Source organism: Sus scrofa, chromosome 8 (assembly GCF_054392235.1).
Source record: "Sus scrofa isolate SSC_HxYL_T2T_F1_AM1 chromosome 8, Sscrofa_HxYL_maternal_Yorkshire_Landrace_v2.0, whole genome shotgun sequence".
Taxonomy (NCBI): domain Eukaryota; kingdom Metazoa; phylum Chordata; class Mammalia; order Artiodactyla; family Suidae; genus Sus; species Sus scrofa.
This window is the reverse complement of record NC_139390.1, coordinates 139,051,336-139,073,238: the sequence shown is the minus strand read 5'-3', so window position 1 is coordinate 139,073,238 and position 21,903 is coordinate 139,051,336. Positions and strand designations below refer to the sequence as shown.

The 21,903-nt window shown below is 40.7% G+C and overlaps 1 protein-coding gene across 38 annotated transcripts in view; it reads right to left on the bottom strand.

Annotated features, from left to right (window-relative positions):
• The window catches only part of MAPK10 (mitogen-activated protein kinase 10), a 454,812-nt gene that overhangs the window by 106,233 nt on the left and 326,676 nt on the right, over positions 1-21,903 (bottom strand). For all 38 annotated transcript variants that reach the window (XM_084973649.1, XM_084973669.1, XM_084973666.1 and 35 more), the window contains one exon: positions 16,679-16,848. In XM_084973649.1, the coding sequence (XP_084829775.1) occupies positions 16,679-16,848 (170 nt within the window). The remainder of the gene's footprint in view (positions 1-16,678; positions 16,849-21,903) is intronic.

Sequence of the window (21,903 nt, the reverse complement as noted above, 5' to 3'; positions counted from 1 at the left end):
TTAGGAGACAGAGGGGAACGTAGGAGCTCACATGCCTGAGGCCATCTGTTTCTCCAGGAAGTAGGAGGCCTGCCTTCTGCAAAGAACAGGGTGGGTGAGGTAGAACAGGAGCTGCAAGGAAAGTTGTAAAAGGATTGTAACAGCCACCACGAGAAATGCCATGGGGGCCGACGAGACGCTAAGTAAAAGGATTGCTAAGAGGCAAGGAGGGCCCAGCTGAGGATGAAGCTCATAAACTTATAACGAAGAAAAATCAGCATGAAGATGTGACTCCTCCAGCCGAGCTCAGGCCTCGGCCGGAGCAGGGAAAACAGCCAGCTGGGCCGATCTGGATGGGGGTTGGAAAACAGGGCTGCGGAAGACGCAGAGGTCAGAAAAGAGCATCTGAGACGGTCTTGGAGGTCATTTTCATGATTCCAGGCTACACAGGAAAATGTTAGTCCAGCAGGGGAATGACAGGCTCAGAGAACAGGGAAGGCTTGAAAGACTCAAGTCTGTAAGGAGCAAAAAGGAGAGAAAGGAGGTGAGAGAAGAGAGCGTCAACGTGTGACAATTTGGCTTATAATTTTCTCCTGCTCCCTGTTCCTCTTCATTTTCTTCAATCCCTGTGCCAGTGAATTATTGGACATCCTAAATTCACTAGATTCTCACTCTATACTAGTTATTGCCTAATTTATATTGTCACTAGGTACACTGAGTTCCTCTCATTGGTCTAAAGCTCACTCATTCAACATCATTTTAGGTGTGGTGTTGTGACTTAGGAAAAGGCAGCTCTTCTGGGTAAAGGGGACCCAGCAGGGCACACTGCTGGACAGGGGAGGGGCAGCCTGGGTTTCAGCCCCTAGACGCTCCCTCATCCATGTGCCTTTGGGCAGGTCACATCTTCCCCGGCCACGTTTTCCAGTTCCAGATGAGCCCAAAGGGAAAAAAAAAAAATTAAATATACTTGACATTGTACCCCCCTAGATTGGGAGTTAAAATCTTGGTTTTATAAATGAATACATTAAAATCCTCTGTGGGAAGCATTTTTCATAAAAAAAATAAAGGTGAATATAGACAAAGAAGAGCATAGCTAAGGAGACTCTGAAGTACGTGTCTTTAAATAAAAGAAACCTCATGTCAAATGAAGCGGCTAAATTCCCTTTCTGATGGTGATTGACTCGCCCATCACACAGAAACGCTTAAATGCAAGGGTTCGATGCTGCATTCATAACGCTGGATGTGTAAAGTGAAATTCACTTGACAAGGTCAGATATTTTAAATGAATGTAACGAATCCGGGAACAGGGAGCCGGAACCGGGGAATGACAGGGCTGTCACTCGAACTTCTAAAAGATGTCTTCCTTTGTCCTCAGCTTCCACATTCAAACCCACGATGAGCAAGACAGCTCAGACTCTATAAACAGGCTGTGATGTGTAACGGGCCAGGAGCATGACTCTGTAGAGAGAGGGGCCAGGTACCTTCTCTCTGAGCTTTATGAAAAGCTCCTCCAAGCCTTGGTATTTTTAGTTAAAATATTTATAACACCTACCTGCTTTTTTTTTTTTGTTTTTTTAAGTCACTTTAATCTACAGATAGAATGGACAGGTCTCGATGAGCAATGAATGAGAATGATTCTGGAATCTGAGGAACAGCAACTGCCATCTGTTATTTGGCATTAATGTACTCTAACTGAAGACATGGACTCCTTTCTGTGAGGGGTTTATCTTTTCCAAGACCCAAGTAGTGCAGGATTAAGCCTTTAGGTATTCATATTTGGGTTATAAGTTTGTTTTTTTTCTAATATAACCACGAATGCACTTTAACCCTCGCAATCAGAACTTGTGCATCTGACAGAAGGGTACATAAACCATAAACTAATTTTATTTTTGCAATGAAAATACCTATTGATGCCCAGAAGACAGATCCTAAAAGAAATAAGAATCAGTGTCACTTAATCATTTAATCTTTGGGATTGAAGTAGAAATTGAAAAGATTAAAAAAAAATAAGTATCTTAAAAAAAAGAGAACACAAATTAAAATCGGAAAAATATTTAAAAAAAGAAATTGAAAAGATCGTTTGTTTACTAATGATTTTTCCTGATAAGGCTACTGGCATTTATATGAGCAACTGATTTACAGAGCAGATTCAGTCAACTACAAGTGAATAGTTACCTATGGAATTTAAATGACTATTTTTCCCTTCTGCCAAGGAAAATGCTTCCAGGCTACAAACTCCTGCTATCAATTTTAAGTACAGGAAGCTACATTAGTTACACACTTACTGAAGAAAGATAGAATTCAGAACAAATGTCCATAATTCACTGTAAAATCAAATATAGGTGTTAAGATTACATACTACCAACTCCTTCAGCATCAGTTACTGCCCTGGCAATTCCGTATTTACATGTATGAATGCAAACATATTTTATGGTTATCATCCAGAAGTATGGACTTTATATAATATTTCTCCTGTAAGCATACTGCTACTAAACTCCTATCCATGGATTTTCAAAGTCTACATTTTCTCCATGAAGGAAAAAGGTAATATTTACAGATCTTAATCATCAATCCAGAAATAACGGCAAGTAAGTATCCGGGGCTTGTGCTATGCAGCAGGGCACGAATAACAGGTGTGGAAGAAGAATACAGTGGAGTATATTCTGCATTATTGCACTGGACCCTTACAACCTCAACTGTCTGAACAATACAAAAGGCAACATTTGAAGCTCAAGGCTCCATGTGTCAAGAAGCTTGCAATGAAGGGTTTAAATTGTAAAATTAATGGAAAATAACAGGGGTACAAAATGAGCGGACATTCCAGATGCGCATCAGAAGGAAATCATGTCCACTGGTCAGGAGCCAAATGGGAATGTGTGGCTATAGCTGCATCATTTAGTGTAAAGGCTCACTAAGAATCCTAAGAAGAGAAACGTGCCCCAGGACCAGGAGGGATGCTTCCAGAAGCAAAACAAAATCATCTCTCAAGAAGCGATGACCAGGTCTCTCCGTGTTATTCAGGAAGTATGATCACCCTCTGGATGATTTTACCCACCTCTCTTCACACCACTAACCTCATTATCATAAACACTTCCACCCAAATTCTGTGCTTAAAGATAATAAGCTGGGTCAGTGTGTTGAAAATTGAAGAACTAATAATTAAAACTTGCATAAACATTGTAAATATCCTTGGTTAACTGAAACTCAGATTGAAAAATAGGAATGGAAAGGTTCAGGTGCTTCTCTTCTAGACTCACTTATGGAGCATGAGTTAAGTCATGTTCTCAACTGCAATATGCAAACAATATGCACTGTCTGGAGATTAAGCAACTTTTACAATCAGCCATCTTCTTGCATTAGACATGCTGACCTTTTGCAATTTTCCATTGATAGAAAAGAGTAACGGGAAGTCTACCTTTCTTGAATCTATTAAAATTCATGACAATATCAGATTTATAAGGCAATTTCCTATATCTAGTTTGTTTTATACTTTTTGAGCCCTGTGAGATATGGATATTATATCTATTTTACAGATGAATAAACCAAGGTTCTGAGAGACTGAACATTAAATATTATCATTAATAAGGCATAAGGGGAAAGTCAATTATTATGAGGTACAAATGTATTTATAACTGTAATGACTGAACATAAGGTATCTTAAAATATATATAATTGAATCAATATTATTTAAATGTGCAAATATTTTACAAAAATCATGTAATTTACTTCATTTCCCTCTTAATCTTAACCAGCAATAAGCAGACGTTGAATATCTTTCTCTCATGTACCCCAACACTGCTAAGGTTCAATCTCTTCTGTTTTGATGTATGTCTACAGATATCCCCAACCTTTGCCAGTCATTCTGTAAACGTGCACCATTAGTTCAAGAGTGATTAAACCAGAGTCTAGATGGAATAGCTCCAATTCATTATCAAGACGAGAAAAGATGCTAAAAGCATCAGTGAGTCAATAATATCTTTTTTTTTAAATAAAAATGAGCACATTAAAAGGGAGAACTTTCCATAAACCATTTTTTACAGTACACAGAAGCCATTCTTATTTGAAGAAGATTCCAAGGGTGATGACTGCTCTACTTAGGTGACTTGATGTGGCCCTATTATCAGCAATTATTTTGAGCATTTGAGTAAGTTCTGAGATTTGAAAGGGTTGGTTCTTGGTTCTGTTTGTTTGTTTTGTTTGTTTGTTTGTTTTTTTGAGGGGTGGTGTTGGCCATGCCAAAGCAGTAACCCAAGCTGCTGCAGTGACAACACTGGATCCTTAACCCGCTGTGCCACAAGAAAACTCTGGTTTGGTTTTCGTTGAGAGTTCTGGCCTACCCACAATTCTACTTACTAGTACCATATGGAAATAGGAAGGCGGAATTCAAACTATGTTCCCACAATTTAAAAAACAAAAGCAAAACAAACCACAAAGAAAACCCCTTTTCCCTCTACCCCTACTAAGGCACGGGCTAGGCTTGAGGAGGAGGGGGAGGTGTCTTGACAAAGAGAACAAGCCCAAGAAAGAAAGAATATGGTTTTACTTCCTGCCATTTCAAACTCCACAATCAGCTCTTTGCAGTGAAGAAGGAGACCAAACTTGGCAAGTCTTCTCTCCTAAACTTGGTTGGTGAATTTTGCCACCACTTCACTGTCAGCCTAAGTCATCTTTGGAGGAAGGATTTGAGGAAATAGAACTGTGTCTTGCCTTGGCGAGAGAAGACAACAAACTCCCTGCTGTTGATTTCGTCCTACATTCCTTTTGTTCTGGAGCTGGTAATAGAAACAAAGCTAATGAGATCTTCTTCTGGTGATTGGGAAATGTTCTGAAATGATCTGTTCATCTAGCTCCTGGCTACTATTGCTAAAAACGCATTTTACAGATTACAATTCCCCACCTAGGAAGCTACAGAGGACTTCTTTGCTCACATGGAGAAGGGCAATGAATAATCACTGTTTCTTTCTGTTTCAGTGGATAATCTTTTTCTCCCCTCAGTGGTAGAAGGAAATTCTTCATTTATTCAGAAACATTTCATACTAAATTGTGTCTAATGACTCTCAATAATGACATATTTGGTGTCATTCATGGTGAATAAAAAAATAGCATGCTCATGGAGAATTCCTTTTAATGATATTTTAGTATTGCCCATCTGTTTTCCTGATAGGAAGTGAGCAATGAAGCAATCCAAAGACAGGAAAGAAAGTATAACAGACCAATAACCAGTTTAAAGCAACTGGAGGGGCGAAGCAAGACGGCAGAGGAGTAAGAGGTCGCCTCACTTTCTCCCACAAACACATCAAAAACCACATCTACATGTAAAAAGACTCACGTGGAACATCAACTGAATGCTGGCAGAAGAAAAAGGGCAAGAAGCTCTTGACATAACTGGGTAGAACAAGAGGAAAACAATCAGGATGGGACTGGCATTCCTGAGAGGGAGCTGGGAAGGAGAAAAGGAACCCACATCCTGGGAAGCCACCTAACTGACAGAAAGGTCAGCCAAGTTGGAGGGACCTCAAAGTCACCGAGAAAAGTGCAACAGCTGTACTGAGAACGGCAAAGCAGAGTGAGAGCCACACACATCACCTGAACCACCAACCTGGACACCAGAGGCCGAGATGTCCGGGGGTGGGGGGGCGGCCGCTGGGTGCTGAGACTTAGGCTCCAGAGGTCAGTCCCGTGGAGAGGGCTGGGGCTGGTGGTTTGAGGACAGTCTGAGGGGCTAAGGAGCTTTGCTCCACAGGCAGGGGAGCAGTACGCCACAGGCTCAGGAGGGGAATGCCAAGGCAGAGGGAACTAGGAGAAGGTCTGGACCAGCAGGAGAGGCAAGGCACCATTGTTGGGGAGGGCGAGAGCAGGGGGACAGACTGCCATAGGAAACTCCCTGCCCAGAGCATGTGTGCATGCCCATAGGCTCTCAAAGGGTGGGGCAGCTGGGCAGGGAGAAGCCTCTTGCTCGTTTAAGGGAGACTGGGCACTTCTTGTACAGGCTACTGGTGGCCAGGCACCTCTTGTGGGGGTTATGGGCATCAGGGGGCTAAGTGAGATGTGGTGCCTCTTGCACAATCTACAGGGGGCAGGGAGAGACCACGGCGGTTGTCTCAGAGGCCAGAGCGAGGCGTGGCTCGCCACCACTGGGGGTCTGTGAGTGGGCTCCACCTGCGACCCCAGTCACCTCAGGGGTTGGCAAAAAGAAAAAAAGAGGGCACTGCAACCGAGCACCATATGCTGTTGCTTTCACTCCCCTGGGAACACACCCACCCTGCAGCTTCCACTGCCAAATGCTCTGGGCAGTGCCCAGACACTTGGTCACTGTCTCTTCCCAAAACCTACAACTAGGAAGGGCTGGTGCAGCACCTCCTTCCTGGCTAAGTGGGACAGGGTGCTTCTTGAATGGTCTGCAGGTGGCAGGGGCAAACCACCACAGTTATCTCTGATTCCAGAGGTGGGCGCGGCCACTGCCACTGGGGATACCTGAACAAAAATCACCTGCAGCCCCAACCATCTCAGAGGGCACTGCAGAGGACATTGCTACAGACCACCTGTTGTGGTTCTCACCCCCTTGGGAGTACACCCGCCCTGCTGATGCCACTGTCAAATGCTCTGGGCAGTGCCCAGATGCTTGATCACTATCACTTCCCAGGAACCTGCAACTAGGAGCAGCTTGCGCAGCACCTCCTGTGGGGGCTGAGCAGGACAAGGTGCTTCTTGCATGGTCTGCAGGAGGCACAGGAGCCAATCACCACAGTTATCTCTGGCTCCAGAAGTGGGAGTGACTCACCACCACTAGGGGCCGGTGAACAGACACCACTTGCAGCCATACTAACCTCAAGGGCACCACAGAGGAGGGCACTGTGACCGAAACCACCTGTTGGTGCTCTCGCACCCCTGGGAACACACCCTCCCTGCTGCTGCCACTGCCAAATACCTCAGGCAATACCCACATACCTGATCTCTGTCACTTCCCAGGATGCTGCAACTAGGAGCAGCCTGTACAGCACCTTGTATGTGTGATAAGTGAGACAGGTTGCTTCATGCAAGGTCTACAGGTGGCTGGGGCAAACCAGGGCAGTTATCTCTGACTCCAGAGGCAGTCATGGCCCGCTACCATCAGGGGTCCCTAAACAGGTCTCTGTTCACCTCAGAGGAGGGCATTGCAATCGAACACTAGCTGTTGTTGCTCTCACTCCCCCGGGAACTCACACATGTGCTGCTGCTACTTCCAAATTCTTTGGTCACCTTGTAGGTCTGCCTGGAGCTCATTACCACCTCCCAGGGCTCTGCAACTAGGAGTAGCCTCTACCACCTTCCTGCAGGTCCTTGCTGCTGTTGAGAGCCCGACGACCAGGCACTGACTGCTGGCCCTGCCCATTGCCTCCTTCTCCTTGAAAACACACTGAGCATCCTGGGAATAACAGCCTGCTCACACCAAAGAAAGAGACAGCAAATTTTCAAACTCCCACACCAAAAATAAATAGTAACCCCCCCAAAAAATACAAAGGGTTATTCTTGCATAGAAGTAGCCTTACAAGGCTATGGTTTGGCTTTCCCGAACTCACAGAAAAAGAAAAACAAGCAAGATGAAGAACAGAAACCATTCCCAGTTAAAGGAACAGGAGAATTCACCTAAAACAGTTAACAATGAAACAGACCTCTGCAGTCTAAAAGACACTGAGTTCAAAAGGGAGGTAATGAAAATACTGAAGGAATTAAGAGAGGTTATGAAGAGTAATGCAGATTCCTTTAGAAAGGAACTAGAAAATATAAGGAGGAGCCAAAAAAAAAAAAAAAAAAACTAGAAAGTTCATTTGCAGAGATACAAACCAAGCTAAAGGCAATAAAGAGCAGAATGAATAATGCAGAGGAACGAATTAGTGACATGGAAGATAAAATAATGGAAATCACCCAATCAGGACAGCAGACACAAAACCAAGTGAAAAAAACATGAAAGCAACATAAGAGACCTATGGGATAATATAAAGCGGGTCAATCTTCACAAAATAGGAATTCCAGAAGGAGAAGAAAAAGAAACAGGGATTGAAAATATATTTGAAGAAATTATGGCTGAAAACTATCCAAACCTAAAGGAAACTGATATCAAGATACCAGAAGTACAGAGGGCCTCAAACAAGTTGAACCCAAATAGGCCAACTCCAAGACATATTTTAATAAAAATGGCAAAAGTTAAATATAAAGAGAGGATTCTAAAGGCAGCAAGAGAAAAGCAAAGCATTAATTATAAGGGGACCCCCATAAGGCCAGCAACACTACAGGCTAGAAGGGAGTGGCAAGATATATTTAAAGCGCTGAAAGGAAAAAATTTGCAACCCAGAATGCTCTATCCAGCAAGAATATCATTTAAAATAAAAGGGGAAATAAAGAATTTCTTCAACAAACAAAAGCTAAAGATTACAGCAATACTAAACCCATTCTAAAAGAAATAGTGAAAGGGCTTCTCTAAATTAAAAAGAAGTAAGAAGAATTAGGATGGATAAAACCACAATTGGAAAGCAAACACTTAAATAAGCCAGCATACAGATCTAAACATGAAGATGTTAAGAAAAAAAAAAAGACATCAAAATCAAACAATGTGGGAAAGGAAAATAAGAAAATATGGATTCTTTTTTTATTTTAATGATGTGTTTTAGCCTGTAGACTATCAGGCTAAAGCAAGCAGATACAGGAAGGGGTTAACATACTTAAAAAACAGGGCAACCACAAATCAAAACCAAACATTACATTCACAAAAACTGAAAAGTATGCAAGCATAAAATAAATGGAAACCATCCAACCAAAAAAAAAAAAAAAAAAAGAAAAGAAAAAAGAAAGGAAGAAAAGAAAAACATAGAATCAACTGGAAAACAAGGTTTAAAATGGAAATAAATACATATCTATCAATAACCACCTTAAATGTCAATGGACTGAGTGCTCCAATTAAAAGACACAGAATGGCAGATTGGATAAAAAAGCAAAAACCTTCAATTTGCTGTCTATAAGAGATTCACCTTAGGGCAAAGGATACATATGGATTGAAAGTGAGGGGATGGGAAAAGATATTTCATGCCAATGGACAAGACAGGAAAGTAGGAGTTGCAATACTCATATCAGACAAAATAGACTTTAAAATGAAGGCCATAAAGAAAGACAAAGAAGGACACTATTTAATGGTTAAAGGATCCATTCAAGAGGATATTACAATCATCAATATATATGTCCCTAATATAGAAGCACCCAGAGACGTAAACAAATACTAACAGACGTAAAAGGAGAAATTGATAGGAATACAATCATAGTAGGAGACTTTAACACCCCACTTACATCAATGGACAGCTCCTCTAGACAGAAAATCAATAAGGCAATAGAGATCCTAAAGGACACAATAGAAAAGTTAGACTTAATCGACATTTTCGGTACATTTCATCCAAAAAAAATCAGAATACACATTCTTCTCAAGTGCACATGGAACATTCTCAAGAACTGATCACATACTAGGGTACAAAGCTAACCTCAACATTTAAGAGTATAGAAATTATTTCAAGTATCTTCTCTGACCACTATGGCATGAAACTGGAAATCAACCACAGGAAAAGAAATGAGAAAAAACTTACTACATGGAGACTAAACAACGTACTACTGAAAAACCCATGGGTCAATGAGGAAATAAAGAAGGAAATTAAAAAATACCTCAAGACAAATGATAATGAAGACACAACCACTCAATATCTATGGAATGCTGCAAAAGCAGTGCTCAGAGGGAAATTCATGGCAATACAGGCCTTCCTCAAAAAAGAAGTAAAATCTCAAGTCAACAACTTAATCCATCACCTAAATGAATTGTAAAAGAAGAACAAACAAAACCTAAAGTCAGCAGAAGGAAAGAAATCATAAAGATGAGAGAGGAAATCAATAAAATAGAGATTTAAAAAAATAGAAAAAAATCAATAAACCCAAGAGCTGGTTCTTTGCAAAGGTAAACAAAATTGAAAAACCTCTGGCTAGACTCACCAAGAAGAGGAGAGAAAAACCCACATAAAATGAGAAATGAAAAAGGAGAAGTCACAATGGATACTACAGAAATACAAAAAACAATGAGAGAATACTATGAACAATTGTATGCTAACAAATTTGACAACCTAGAAGAAATGGACAACTTTCTAGAGACTTACAACCTGCCAAAACTCAACCAAGAAGAAAGAGATCAACTGAACAGACCAATCACTAGAGATGAAATTGAATACGTCATAAAAACACTCCCTACAAATAAAAGTCTAGGACCAGATGGCTTCACAGGTGAATTCTATCAAACATACAAAGAAGAACTTATACTCCTCCTCCTTAAACTTTTCAAAAGGTTGAAGAAGAAGGAACACTCCCAAAGACATTCTATGATGCCACCATCACCCTAATTCCAAACTCAAAGATACCACCAAAAAAGAAAACTATAGGCCAGTATCTCTGATGAATACAGACACAAAAATTCTCAACAAAATTTTGGCCAACTGAATCCAACAACATATAAAAAAGATCATACAGCACAACCTGGTGGGATTCATCCCAAGTTCACAAGGATGTTTCAATATATGCAAATCAATCAACATCATACACCTCATTAACAAAAAAAAAGTCAAAAACCACATGATCATCTTAATAGACACAGAAAAAGCATTTGACAAAGTCCACCATCCATTCATGATAAAAACTCTTACCAAAGTGGGTACAGAGGGAACATACCTTAACATAACAAAAGCCATTTATGACAAACACACAACAAATATAATACTCAATGGAGAAAAGCTGAAAGCCTTCCCACTAAAATCTGGAACAAGACAAGGATGTCCACTCTCACCACTGTTATTCAACATAGTATTGGAAGTCCTAGCTACAGCAATCAGACAAATAAAAGAAATAAAAGGCATCCAAATAGGAAGAGAAGAGGTAAAATTGTCACTGTATGCACGTGACATGATACTTTATATAGAAAACCCCAAGGACTCAACCCAAAAATTACATGAACTGATCAACAAATTCAGCAAAGGAGCAAGATATAAGATTAACATTCAGAAATCAGTCACATTTCTGTGTACTAACAATGAAATATTAGAAAAGGAATACAAAAATACAATACCTTTTAAAATTGCACCCCCAAAAATCAAATACCTGGGAATACACCTGACCAAGGAGGTAAAGGACTTATATGCTGAGAACTATAAAACATTAATCAAGGAAATTAAAGATGTAAAGAAATGGAAAGATATGCTCCTGGGTTGGAAAAATTAACATTGTAAAAATGGCCATACTACCCAACGCAATCTACAGATTAAATGCAATCCCTATCAAATTCCCCATGACATTTTTCACAGAACTAGAACAAACAATCCAAAAATGCATATGGAACCACAAAAGACCCAGAATTGCCAAAGCAATTCCAAGGAAGAAAAGCCAAGCAGGAGGCATAACTCTTCCAGTCTTCTGGCAATATTACAAAGCTGCAGTAATCAAGACAGTGTGGGACTGGTACCAAAACAGACATGCAGACCAATGAAACAGAATAGAGAACCCAGAAATAAACCCAGACACCTGTGGTCAATTAATCTTTGACAAAGGAGGCAAGAACATAAAATGGGAAAAAGACAGTCTTTTCAGCAAGAATTGCTGGGAAACCTGGGCGGCTGCATGCAAAGCAATGAAACTAGAACACACCCTCACACCATGAACAAAAATTAACTCAAAATGGCTTAAAGTCTTAAACCTAAGAAAAGACTCCATCAAACTCCTGAAAGAGAACACAGGCAAAACATTCTCTGATATCCACCTTACAAATGTTTTTTCAGGTCAGTCTCCCAAAGCGACAAAAATAAAAGCAAAAATAAACCAGTGGGACCTAACCAAACTGACGAGCTTTTGCGTGGCAAAGAAAGCCAAAAAGAAACCAAAAAGACAACTTACAGAATGGGAGAAAATAGTTTCAAATGATGCAACCGACAAGGGCTTAATCTCTAGAATATATAAGCAACTTACACAACTCAACAGCAAAAAAGCCAACAACCCAATGGAAAAATGGGCAAAAGACCTGAATAGACATTTCTCCAAAGAAGATATACAGATGGCCAACAAGCACATGAAACAATGCTCAACATCACTGATTATTGGAGGAATGTAAATCAAAACTACCAGGAGATGCCACCTCACACCAGTCAGAATGGCCATCATTAAGAAGTCCACAAATAACAAATGCTGGAGGGGGTGTGGAGAAAAGGGAACCCTCCTGCAGTGTTGGTGGGAACGTAATCTGGTACAACCACTATGGAGAACAGTATGACTGTACCTTAGAAAACTATACATAGAACTACTATATGACCCAGCAATCCCACTCTTGGGCATCTCTCCGAACAAAGCTTTCCTTGAAAAAGACACATGCACCCTCATGTTCATTGCAGCACTATTCACAATAGCCAAAGACATGGAAACAACCCAAAGATGTCCATCGACAGATGATTGGATTAGGAAGATGTGGTATATATACACAATGGAATACTACTCAGCCAGGAAAAAGAACAAAATAATGCCATTTGCAGCAACATGGATGGAACTAGAGACTCTCATACTGAGTGAAGTAAGACAGAAAGAGAAAGACAAATACCATATGATATCACTTATATCTGGAATCTAATATACAGCACAAATGAACCTTTCCACAGAAAAGAAAATTATGGAGTTGGAGAATAGACTTGTGGTTGCCAAGGGGAAGGGTGGGGAGAGTGGGGTGGATGGGGTGCTTGGGGTTAATAGATGCAGACTATTGCCTTTGGACTGGATTAGCAATGAGATCCTACTGTGCAGCACTGGGAACTATGTCTGGTGACTTAGGATGGAGCATGATAATGGGAGAAAAAAGAATGTATACATGTAAGTGTAACTGGGTCATCATGCTGTGCAGTACAAAAATGACAGAACACTAAACCAGGTATAATGGGAAAATACAAAAATCATTATAAAAAATAAATAAAAAATAAAAATAATTAAGTAACTGGAACAGGAGAAATGAAAATCTGTTTTAAACAAGTTAGGAGGAGGGAGATTTTGTGAATAAGTACCAATACATTAACGATTACACTTGAAAAGCAAAGTCCTTCTTACACAGGCACAGAGAATTTTATTGTGGTGCATATACCAAAATTTTTAAAAAATGACGATGAACATCCCTCTTGGAATTGGTTCTTCCATGTCTCATTCCTGCTCTGAAGAAAATAAAGCAAAATAAATGAATCATCTGTTTCAGACTGTCTGCCCTCGACCTCCTTCTGGGGACTCCAGGTACTCCCAGTTTCCAGTTTCTCCCAGTTCCTATACTCAAGATTAGTACATTCAAATACCAATACATTCCAAGATATGCAAATCTGAGTTTTCATGAACAGAGTAAAGGTGTGGACTTCAGAAGCATGTTGGGGAATGGATGTGTGTTCGGTGGAGAGAAGGAGATGAACTCCCCACTGCCAGCAGAAAGGAAATTAAGTCAAAGACAGGTGAATAAAGGGGGCAACTTCGTCCACAAATGGAGCTTCGAGAGAAACAGCCCATTACCACCCCAAGTTAGGTTAAGGAAACAAGGACAACTCGAAGCGAGGTTGTGGAGGAGGACAGGAAGAGAAAACTGTGTGCACGTCCAGCAAGGAACATGCTAAAATGTGCTCCTGTGCAGGAGGAGGAGTGGCAGCCGGAAGACGAGGGAGAGGATCGGGCCATCCCACCTCTGCCTTTGCTAGTTCTGTTTTCCTCAGCTGCAGACCACACGACCAGTAATAGTCCCAGGCGACTCCGAGACTGACATTTCGGATTTCGGGTGCCTTTTACTGACAAATTTGCTGATAAATCTGCGGTAAGACTGGAATAAAAGTTCTACTCAAGCACATTTTATTTACTGAAATTGATGTCAGCTGCTATACGTAAGATACTGGATGATTTCCACCCTGCACAAGGAGAAACAGAGGCCCAATGTGCCCTATACAAATACTTCAAAATTATTAGTCCTGGTAGATTTTCAAATCTTTCTGGAACAATCTCTTAACATCCTGAGCAAAATGCTGCTTTGGGTCTATTTTTCAGGCATTAAAAGTCTATCGACTTCCTTTTACTAGCAATCCTCATTTTCTGTGGCAGTTTTATTTGAAAGGAAATGAAGCAATTCTAACGAGTACCGATGAGTATTGACGCACCCAAACTGAGGATCTTAGGGAATCACTTTGTCATTTCTACAATTTTCCCTTTTAAAAAGGCAGCCAGGAATCACTCTGCTTTCTCCATCTGCTATCCTTCCTCCTTCACGAGAGCTTTCAGTTCGGTTTTACTTCCTATTTCGCTTTGAAAGTTCTTCAAGAATGGGATTCCCACTCTCCAAGGAGCATACAAGCCATCCAGGTGAATGCAGAAGAAAATAAAACATACACTGTAATCCAGAAGAGAAGTTAAACCTTACTGATAATTAACACTGGTCCCTCCCAAACGCATCCTCTCTTCCTAGCACTGGTCACACATTACCTAGGGTAAAAGAGGCGACTTGAATGGAAAAAGGGAATTTCAGTTCGGGGAGAGTTGATATGCTTTCTTTTGACGATATCATAGGTCAGTGTGCCTGCTTTTAAAAGATATATAGGAGTTCCCGTCGTGGCGCAGTGCTTAACGAATCCGACTAGGAACCATGAGGTTGCGGGTTCGGTCCCTGCCCTTGCTCAGTGGGTTAAGGATCCGGCGTTGCCGTGAGCTGTGGTGTAGGTTGCAGACGCGGCTCGGATCCTGCGTTGCTGTGGCTCTGGTGTAGGCCAGTGGCTACAGCTCCAACTGGACCCCTAGCCTGGGAATCTCCATATGCCGCGGGAGCGGCCCAAGAAATAGCAAAAAAAAAAAAGATATATAGCAATTATCTTAAGAGGAGAATCTTTACTACCCTGTGTGTATTGGTATTACTGCCACAATACAAGATCACAGACTTGGCTGCTGAAACAACATAAATTTATTCTCCTACGGTTCTTTAGGTCAGAGGTCCTACATGAGGCCTACTGGGCTACAGGCAAGATGTCGGCAGGCTGAGTTCCTTTCTGAAGGTGCTAGAGGAAAACCTGCTGCCTTGCTCCTTCGGGGTTTTTGGCAAATTTTAGTTCCTTGCGGCTGTATGACTCTACCATCTCCATTTTCCTGCTGGTGGTCAACTGAGCACCATTCTCAGCTTCCAGAAGCCTCTCCTTTCTTTGGCTCAGACTTTCTCTGTCTCCAAAGCCAGCAACAGGTAGGCAAGTCCCTCTCAGGTTTTGAATCTCTTAGCTTATCTCTCTAATTGCATCGCTCTGTCCCGCTCTTCTGCCCTCCCTTTTCTCTTTTAAGAATTCATGTGATTAGGATGGAACCAGAGACTCTCATCCTGAGTGAAGTCAGTCAGAAAGAGAAAGACTAATACCATACGATATCACTTACATCTGGAATCTAATATACGGCACAAATGAACCTTTCCACAGAAAAGAAAATCATGGACTTGGAGAATAGACTTGCGGTTGCCAAGGGGAGGGGAAGGGAGTGGGGTGGATTGGGAGCTTGGGTTTAATAGATGCAGACTATTGCCTTTGGATGGATTAGCAATGAGATCCTGCTGTGCAGCACTGGGAACTTTGGTCACTTATGATGGAGCCTGATAATGTGAGAAAATAGAGTGTGTGCATGTGTATGTAGCTGGGTCACCATACTGTACAGTAGAAAAAAAAAATTTATTGGGGAAATAACGATTAAAAATAAATTAATTTTTAAAAATAAATTAAAAAAAGAATTCATGTGATTAGATTGATCCCATCTGGATATTCATGGCTAATCCCCCCATTTTGAGGACCTTCATGTTAATCACATCTGCTGAGTTCCTTTTCCGCATAAAATAACATATCAAGGATTCTGGGGTTATGGTCTGGGCATCTCTGAGGGACCATTGTTTGGTCCGCCACACCTTGAAATTGTTTTGTGTCACAAAGAGGTTCACCTGCATCCTCGCGCCATAATAAATAAATGAATAAGCACTGAAAAAAAATGTTGCTTAGCTGTTTACATATCTACAAAATGAAAGAGTTGGCTTCTTATTTTAAATTTTTAAAATGTTCCATCTTTCAAATTGCAAAAACAACTACTGATTGACATCAGGAAAGATTGAAATTTACTAGATGAAATTCAATAAAAGCTTTGGTATATTTGATAAATGAGTTTTAGGTGCTAGTAAATGATTTAGCAGTGCACCAGCCATGCATTTCTGTCATTTGCGTTGACTAAAGCATTGAAAAAGAACTTAAAATGTCAACATGAAGTGAACCTTTAAAACTTACGTCCACACAAAACCTACACACAGATGCTTAAAGCAGCTTTACTAAAATTGCCAAAACTAAGACGTAACCAAGATGTCCTATAGTAGGTGAGTGGGTAAATACACTGTGGTACATCCAGACAATGGGATATTATTCAGCGCTAAAAAGAAATGACCGTTCAATCCATGGAAAGGCATGGTAGCCAGTGGGTAATCAATTTCTAACAATGCTCAAAATTTTATTTTTTTGCAATAGAATGGATTCTTCCCCCTCAAGTCGTGCTACTTACTTGTGTTTGTGTATTTGTGGCTAGTCAACACACACAGCAGGTTCCCTTTAAAAGTAGAATTTAAATCCATTCGACTTACCAAACTATTCCCTGAGCCCCAGAGCCAATCGGCTTTAGATTCTGGTAGCGCTTGAGAACTGTGAAGGTTGAGTCTCCCACTTCCACACTGTAGAACTGGTTGTCAACTTTGCTTTTGCTCATGTTGTAATGTTTGGCAATATATGACACATCCACTTGTTTATCGAATCCCTGTGAAAAAGAACAACAAAAACATGAGACAAGCGAACCACCAGAATGACAATGAGACACAGCGAAGCCTGTTCTTTTGATTATTCCTGATACTTTCTCATCTGTGATCATTATATTTCACAGTCAGAAAAAAATCTATCAGTCCATGTAAGACAGCATGGACTAAAAGACCTTAGAAAAATGCAAAGAAAATAGTGTTTTCAATATTAAAACTATTTATGATAAAATGTTATTAGATTAGAGCTGCATCATCTTTTATGAAATGCTTCATTAAAACCATTTATTTATGCAGCAAACATCTACAGAACATGTACTGGCCCCAGAGACTTTGTTAGATACTTCAGAGGTGATCCCTGATCATCTATTATAAGAGCGACATGCGAAAGAATAAAAGGATGTAGCTACATCCTTTTCTCAAAAAGAACTGAGATAGAAAATAACCATTTTAATTTCTTAATTAGGCAAATCTGAATTAATAGTGTTGACTTTATGTGTTCTTAATAACACCAAAAATGTTACTATCCTGCATTAAAGATAGAAAAACTTTAGTGACTAACACTATTCTAAAATGCCACATGACCGCTTTTTTATTCATTGAAAGCTTAGATTTTAAATGTCTCAATCATCATATCTTTTGTTATCATTAAGAGTTCTTCTATCTCTTGATTATACTTAGCAATTGAAGAAATTTTTATTTTGAATCATGATTTATGAATATATATAATGTAACTAGCCATTATCCATGATTATTGCTTACCCATAAATGATCACATGTTGCTTCTGACATTAAGTAGTCTGGACTCTAGGGAGAAGGAACCTCACAGAACATCATCTAGCCCTTTTCTGGTGGCACACACTGCTGGATGCCAACCCAATAGGCTCTCCTTTCCTTCTTGCTGATTCTGCTCAGGTTTTGAACACTCATATGTCCTATGGGTTCCTTCTCAGTCCCAGCACCTGAAGATGGAATAGTCTAAACCAGCGGTTCTCTCTAGAGGTGGTGCTAACTCTCAGTGGGAATGTAGGTGTGCCACAATGACAGGAGACGTGCCTTACTGACCAGGGCTGGCTGTCCTGCAGGGAGTGGGTCATGCCCACACAAGGCATCATTTCCTGCATACCTCACAATGTTGAGTATGCCCTAGCTTTAATTACTAACAATACGAAACTGGCTTTAATGCTCTGAGCCTAGAATCGAAACTACAGGACTTTGCATGGTTTTAACATACACTGGCTTTTGAACATCTAATTCTCACATACTTTGAAAGAAGATTTAAACTTCCTTAGGCTCGGAACCTCTAGTTGGTCATAAAGCCATTTCCTTAGACATTTTTGGCATTTCATTTCTAATTAAAAATCGAAATGGAAGTACAAACTAACGTGTCCCTGAATGCTCTCTGATAGGAAAGCAGGCAGCTTCTCTAATGTAATGAGGAAAACACCGTGGAGACTGTATGGACGTGAGTGGCAAAAGCTGCACATCTGGTGCAAGAACCTCACGACCCCAGACAGGTTTGAGAGCAGAATCCTCATGACAGGCACCAGCCTATGCTTGGGAGAGATATGCTAGCAGCAAACCAGGACAAATGCACAGAGACCTCAAAGAACAGAGTGGACTAGAGATTAGGAACCTAGCTAGTTTGGACAGAGACGGAAAATTCAGATGATTTACAAATACAGTCATGAAATCCAGGAGGCAGTCTATGCAGCATAGAACAGGAAATTAAACAAGACTGTTAAGAATCAGCGCACTGTAAGCCCACCTACGGACTGGCCAAACACAGTCTAGAATTTAGATGATGGTGTGGACAACAGCAGAAACAAGAACATCAGTGTTTAAACAATCCTCTACTTCGACTACAGTATTGGGAGTTGTTTTCCATACCATAGTCCATTTCTTCTCCAGATCTTTTTGGTATATCAGTAAACTAACCCTACTAAAGTCATCTCTTCTTGGCTAGGAAAGAGGAAAAGGCAATGGGAGCTAGACCAATAAATGAATTCATCCGTCAAGATTAAACTGGGACGAAATGCCTGACGTGCTATTTGTCACATTCTGACCCTTCTCTACATCCTTTACCATTCTGGTTTCCGACTACCCACAAAAGTCTGAGAACAAACTAGCCTCAAAAAACCTAGGTAATTACTTCCCTTTCCCCCATGTATTCTCTTCACTGCTGAAATGTTGCTTATTCCAACGGCACTGCATGTATGTAGTAATCATAAGTAATGACCTTTTTGTTTGAGACCTCTGGCACTGGAGACACAACAAAAAGATAAGATCCCCATCTAGAGGGAGGCAGTCGAGTAAGCAAGTAATTAAAATATGGATGATTTACTTTACAGCAGAATAAAGAAAAGATCCTGGGTACAAACAAGTAATAACAACTAAGTGCCTGCGTTCATTCATTAAGTCATTCAACTACTATGTATAAAACAACTATAGATGCCAAGTCTCGGTATGAAATTGCTAACACTGGAAAGGAGATTTGATTTGTGTTTTCTCTGGCTAACTACATTCCCAGTCTTCTCCTCTAACTTGGTCTCAGATGTACATGTGCCTCTGGACCACTTTGGGGGCTCGATAAAACACAAATCACTGACATAACACCTTGGAGACTTGGATTCAAGCCGTCAGCCTAGGTCCTGGGAATCTGGAGATTACTAGGCAGTCCAGGTGGTTGGGATATGAGGACTGAAGATATGACTTTGAGAAAGACAGCATTAGAAAACCATTGTCACAGTGTGCTCCTGGAGCATCAATCTCAGCATCACCTGGAGACTTGATAGAAAAGTGACCGCTCACTCCCACAGCACACCTATTAAATCAGGACCTCGTGGCGGGGGAAGGGGGAGACAATCTATTTTAATAAGCTCTCTAAGTATTCCGATGCACATTGAGAATCACACACTGGAGTGGAAGGACTGCCTAAAGCCTGTGAACAGGTCACAAAGGTCTTCCTAAGATATTTGGAAAGTGAAACACCTATTATACACAGAAGTAGCATTTCTGCATCTGCATCAGGGACCACACTTTGGGATTTTATGAATTGCCAAATTCCACTGTGCATGACAAACACAAACTGGAAACCAGAGTCCAAGTTAGGACAAGGATTACCCTGTATCTCAGATTCAAGTATATGAAAGACACTGCCCCAGATTCAAGGGCTAACAAAGTCTTGGTACTCAGAGAAGTCACCAGCTAGCCAAGTGCTATAATGGAGTGCATCATTTCATCCTAGCAATTGTTCACAGACCTGAGAGATACCCTGTAATTTTTCCCAGTGCATACCTAGAACAGAAATTTCATAAGATGGGGAAGTTACATATGGACTTGGTGGGATTATGGTAAAGTGGTTAAAATAAGAATAGAGCTTAGACTAAGGGCAAAATTTTAGCAACCAAAGTATTCTCAGTCAAAAAGAAACAGACAAAAGATATTCAAATGAAATACCTAATGCCCTGACACATGTTCTAAAATAAAAATTACTCAGTATTTTTTATCCATTTCAGAGCATGTAATTTCTCATAAGACTGAGAATCATCAAGTTTGTGAATTTACACACACCCACACACACACACACACACTATTTCCTTCCTCAATTTCCATGCAGTCTTTCTTGTCATGACTATAAAGTTCAGATATAAACTTTTCTCTAAAAATGTGCCTGTGAAAATGCCATTGAGCACACTATGGAAAAAGATTATTGGTGCTGAAAAGATTTTTCACCAGTTACGCTTTAGTGTATCCTTAGTTCTGATCACAGAACTGATAACTGGAACCCAAGAAGAGAAGAACCAAAAATTCCTATTGGGAAGGCATGACTGGTCAAGCCTTTGAGGCAGACGTTCTGAAGTTTTCGTATAGATCAGCTCCCTCAGGAGCTTGTAAAATACATTGCTGAAACCACTGAAAAGTTTCTGATTCAGTGAGACTCTGATAAGGCCAAGAGTTTGTATTTCTAACAAGCTCCACACTTTAAGAACCATTATTAGAGAAGAGTAGATGTGAGAGATGGAACCACTCAAAAAGCACTGGTTGGAGTGACAGAAATCAAACACATGTCAAACCAAGTAAACAAAGGATGTAGGAGTTAAAAATAACGCCACGTTGGCTTTCCTTGGTATCAGCATCTCTCTGGCAAGCCCAGATGTCATATTCCCAGGGATGTGTTTTCTTATCTCACAGGGACAATATATTGCCCAGTCAATTTTCTCTCAATTAGATACTGAAAATAAAACATTCTATCGTCTATTTGTATTAAATGTATCCTAAAACACTTAGAAGGAATTATGAAACTCGGAGGTATTCATAAATGCCCATCAAAATTGAAAATCTCTCTACAGAAGAAATTATGTTAAGTTCCTTACAAATAAGAAATATATCAAAAATTATAACTATCACAGTGGTAACTTTTTGGAGATCGATTTGGCTCAAAATAACTACAAGTTTAAAACAGTCTATTCTTTTTCTTCCTTTTCTTTTTATGGCCACACTGAGCAGCATGTGGAAGTTCCCAGGCTAGGGATTGAATCAGAGCTATAGCTGAAGCCTACACCACAGCAACAGCAAAGCCAGATCCGAGCCACATCTGCCATCTATGCTGCAATTTACAGCAACGCCTGATCCTTAACCCACTGAGCGAGACCAGGGATCAAACTCGCATCCTCAGGGATTCTATGTCAGGTTCTTAACATGCTGAGCCACAATGGGAACTCCTTATTCTGTTATTGATTCAATTTTTTTTTTTTTGTCTTTTTGTTATTTCTTGGGCTGCTCCCGTGGCACGTGGAGGTTCCCAGGCTAGCGATCTAATCGGAGCTGTAGCTGTTGGCCTACGCCAGAGCCACAGCAACGGGGGATCCGAGCCATGTCTGCAACCTACACCACAGCTCACAGCAACGCCAGATCCTTAACCCACTGAGCAGGGGCAGGGATCGAACCCGCAACCTCATGGTTCCTAGTTGGATTCGTTAACCACTGCGCCACGACGAGAACTCCTGATTCAAATTATTTTTAAAAGTAACCCATTCCTCCTCTGAATATTTGTATTT